The sequence below is a fragment of the Polyodon spathula genome, chromosome 8 (assembly GCF_017654505.1).
Source record: "Polyodon spathula isolate WHYD16114869_AA chromosome 8, ASM1765450v1, whole genome shotgun sequence".
NCBI lineage: Eukaryota > Metazoa > Chordata > Actinopteri > Acipenseriformes > Polyodontidae > Polyodon > Polyodon spathula.
In genome coordinates this window covers 49,555,986-49,558,485 of record NC_054541.1, presented here as the reverse complement: position 1 = coordinate 49,558,485, position 2,500 = coordinate 49,555,986, and the positions used below count along the sequence as shown (strand labels likewise).

The following is a 2,500-nucleotide window of genomic DNA, read 5'->3' as shown; positions in this document are numbered from 1 at the left end:
AAGTGATTCTGCCTCAACAGCATTACTAGGTAGCCCATTCCATACATGAAAACATGTTCATACTGATAAGACCCTTATGTCACTCTGGCATCAGGGTGCAGCTTTATATTTTGTCTTTCTTCTAATCCCCAGAGATACGTATGTGTTTTCTTTCTTAAAAAAAAAACATGAAACATCCACTCCTGTAGTCTAAATATCCACTCCTGTAGTCTATATATCCAGTGCACAGTTGACAAGAGGATGGTTCTTGACAGAGGGATTGGTGGGTGATAGTTGTGAGGAAGTGCGATGTGTGGAGTTTGTGGGGGGAGCTCAGCGTTTAGCAAGGACAGTGCCTCTTCCTCCTTCTCGACATGCTGAGGAAGGCACTAAGCCCCCCGCCCGAGGCTCACTGCTGTGTGTTGGTTGCAGGATTATCTCGGTGCTGTGATTGTACTCACGGCTGCTGTCACATCAATATGTACTTCTGAGAACGGACTTCAATCAGGACTGGTGGGACTGGGACTCACCTACGCTCTTACAGTAAGTATTTCATCGTTTAGATGTATAATTAGTTTTTTTATCTGTGTTTTCTCTTACACCACAGCTCATAAATTATGCCTACATTCACACTATAGCAATCATTCAAGGCCATGCTTAACAAAAAAAACATGAAACCTACAAGACGACAATAGCAAAACACCTGCCTTTAAAATGAGATCCCTAGAACCCCACATGGGCTCACCTGGTAAAGGCGTGACTGTGGAGTGCTGGGTGAGTCGTACAGTCAGGGGAGCCAGGTTCATGTGCTGGCTGGGTGTTGTTGCGAGAGAGTCCACAAGGGGTATCACATTGACTGGCACTCCTGTGGTTTTGGTTTTGGGTTTCTTCTCATCATGCTACAACGGCCTCTACTGGCCAGGTGCTCAAAGTAGACACCTGCAGAGATGGGCTTTGTCCTCCAGTGGCTGGTAGCGTGTCGCTGTAGAACTCCAGGGTGTAAAGAGGCAATTAGCTTGGTCTTGAGATGCACACTGACCTCCTGTTCTTCTGAGTTATCATGGGGATTGCTTTGTTGAAGACGATAGGACATTCTACACAGGGAAGAAAATAAGGGCTGAAATAATTAGGCAGAGATATATATATAAAATAAATGTTTTTAGATCCTTTGATCTTATGTATGAGCCAGAAAGAAAGTCTAATGTCCATAGTGGTCCATAATTGTCTTCTTACCTAAAAATAATGATCTAATAAGTTCCACATGAAATATGAGCTAACTGAGAATCGAATCCAGGCCTGCTGTACTTACTTACCAAGACATCTGCCAGGAGGAATTCAGCTCAGTGCTTTCAAACAGAAGATCTATGACTGATTATAACAGATTAGACATCATTGGAAAGGGTTTGTGAATATTCTGAGAACGTTGTGTTTGGTAAAAGAGCCATTTAAATTAGAAAGAAAAAGTCTGAACCCCAGGTCACTGTGCCTCTTGTGACCTGCATGTTCTCTTAATGTAAGCACTGGAAACTGTTTAAGGAGAGCTAATCACTCAACCATGCATCACCTTACATGTGTAATGTGAAGCGCACGTTACTTTTGTTGGTCTATTTAAGGACATATGTTCTGGAGTATGAAATAATCACTGAGCTCTGTCACCTGCCTTGAGCTCTTACATGTACACACATGCTGCCCAGTATATTTAAATGGATGTTGTGATAGTCATTTATAAATATTTTTTATTTTATTTTTTAGGGGGAGGGTAGAGGTGTGTTGAGGATGCACAGAATGCACGGCAACGCAACTTAAATTCAGTAATGGTCCTGCATTCGAATTGTTGATCCCTACACACACACACCCCGTTACCACCCCTGTGTCATGATCCCTACACACACCAGGGGATTGTTTATTTTAAGAGCCATTATATATGTTTTACTTATATATGAAAATCCCCACATCCATGTGAATGTATTCAGGCACTGAGGAAGACAGAGTTTGAGCTCCTTAAATCTGTGCGGCAAATAAATTACTGCTTTTGTCAAATACAGATATTAATGTATTTAAGTATTTCTTTCTTTCAAATATGAATTTCAGCAGTACTCAGTTACTTTCATCTTTCTTTGACCCAGGTGACTAATTACCTGAACTGGTTGGTGAGGAGCCTGGCAGATCTGGAGGTGCAGATGGGAGCAGTGAAGAAAGTCAGTGGCTTCCTGAGCACGGAATCAGAGAACTACGAGGGCGGTACGATATATAGTAGAGGAGACACCATGCACGTTCATAGAGTATACAGGTTGAACTATGAGGGCTCTATCAGTACGGTATATAGTAGAGGAGACACCATGCACGTTCATAGAGTATACAGGTTGAACTATGAGGGCTCTATCAGTACGGTATATAGTAGAGGAGACACCATGCACGTTCATAGAGTATACAGGTTTGTTTGTTATCATAAAAACACACGCGGCTGTGTTTCCCCAATGTCCTGTGTTTTCCGATTAAAGCAATTCAAGATTCAATTTCT

The 2,500-nt window shown here is 42.1% G+C and overlaps 1 protein-coding gene across 5 annotated transcripts in view; it reads left to right on the top strand.

The window, feature by feature from the left end:
• Positions 1-2,500, top strand: part of LOC121320115 (ATP-binding cassette sub-family C member 9-like) — a 72,026-nt gene that overhangs the window by 50,999 nt on the left and 18,527 nt on the right. For all 5 annotated transcript variants that reach the window (XM_041258353.1, XM_041258352.1, XM_041258354.1 and 2 more), the window contains 2 exons: positions 412-522; positions 2,106-2,220. In XM_041258353.1, coding sequence (XP_041114287.1) covers positions 412-522; positions 2,106-2,220 — 226 coding nt within the window. The remainder of the gene's footprint in view (positions 1-411; positions 523-2,105; positions 2,221-2,500) is intronic.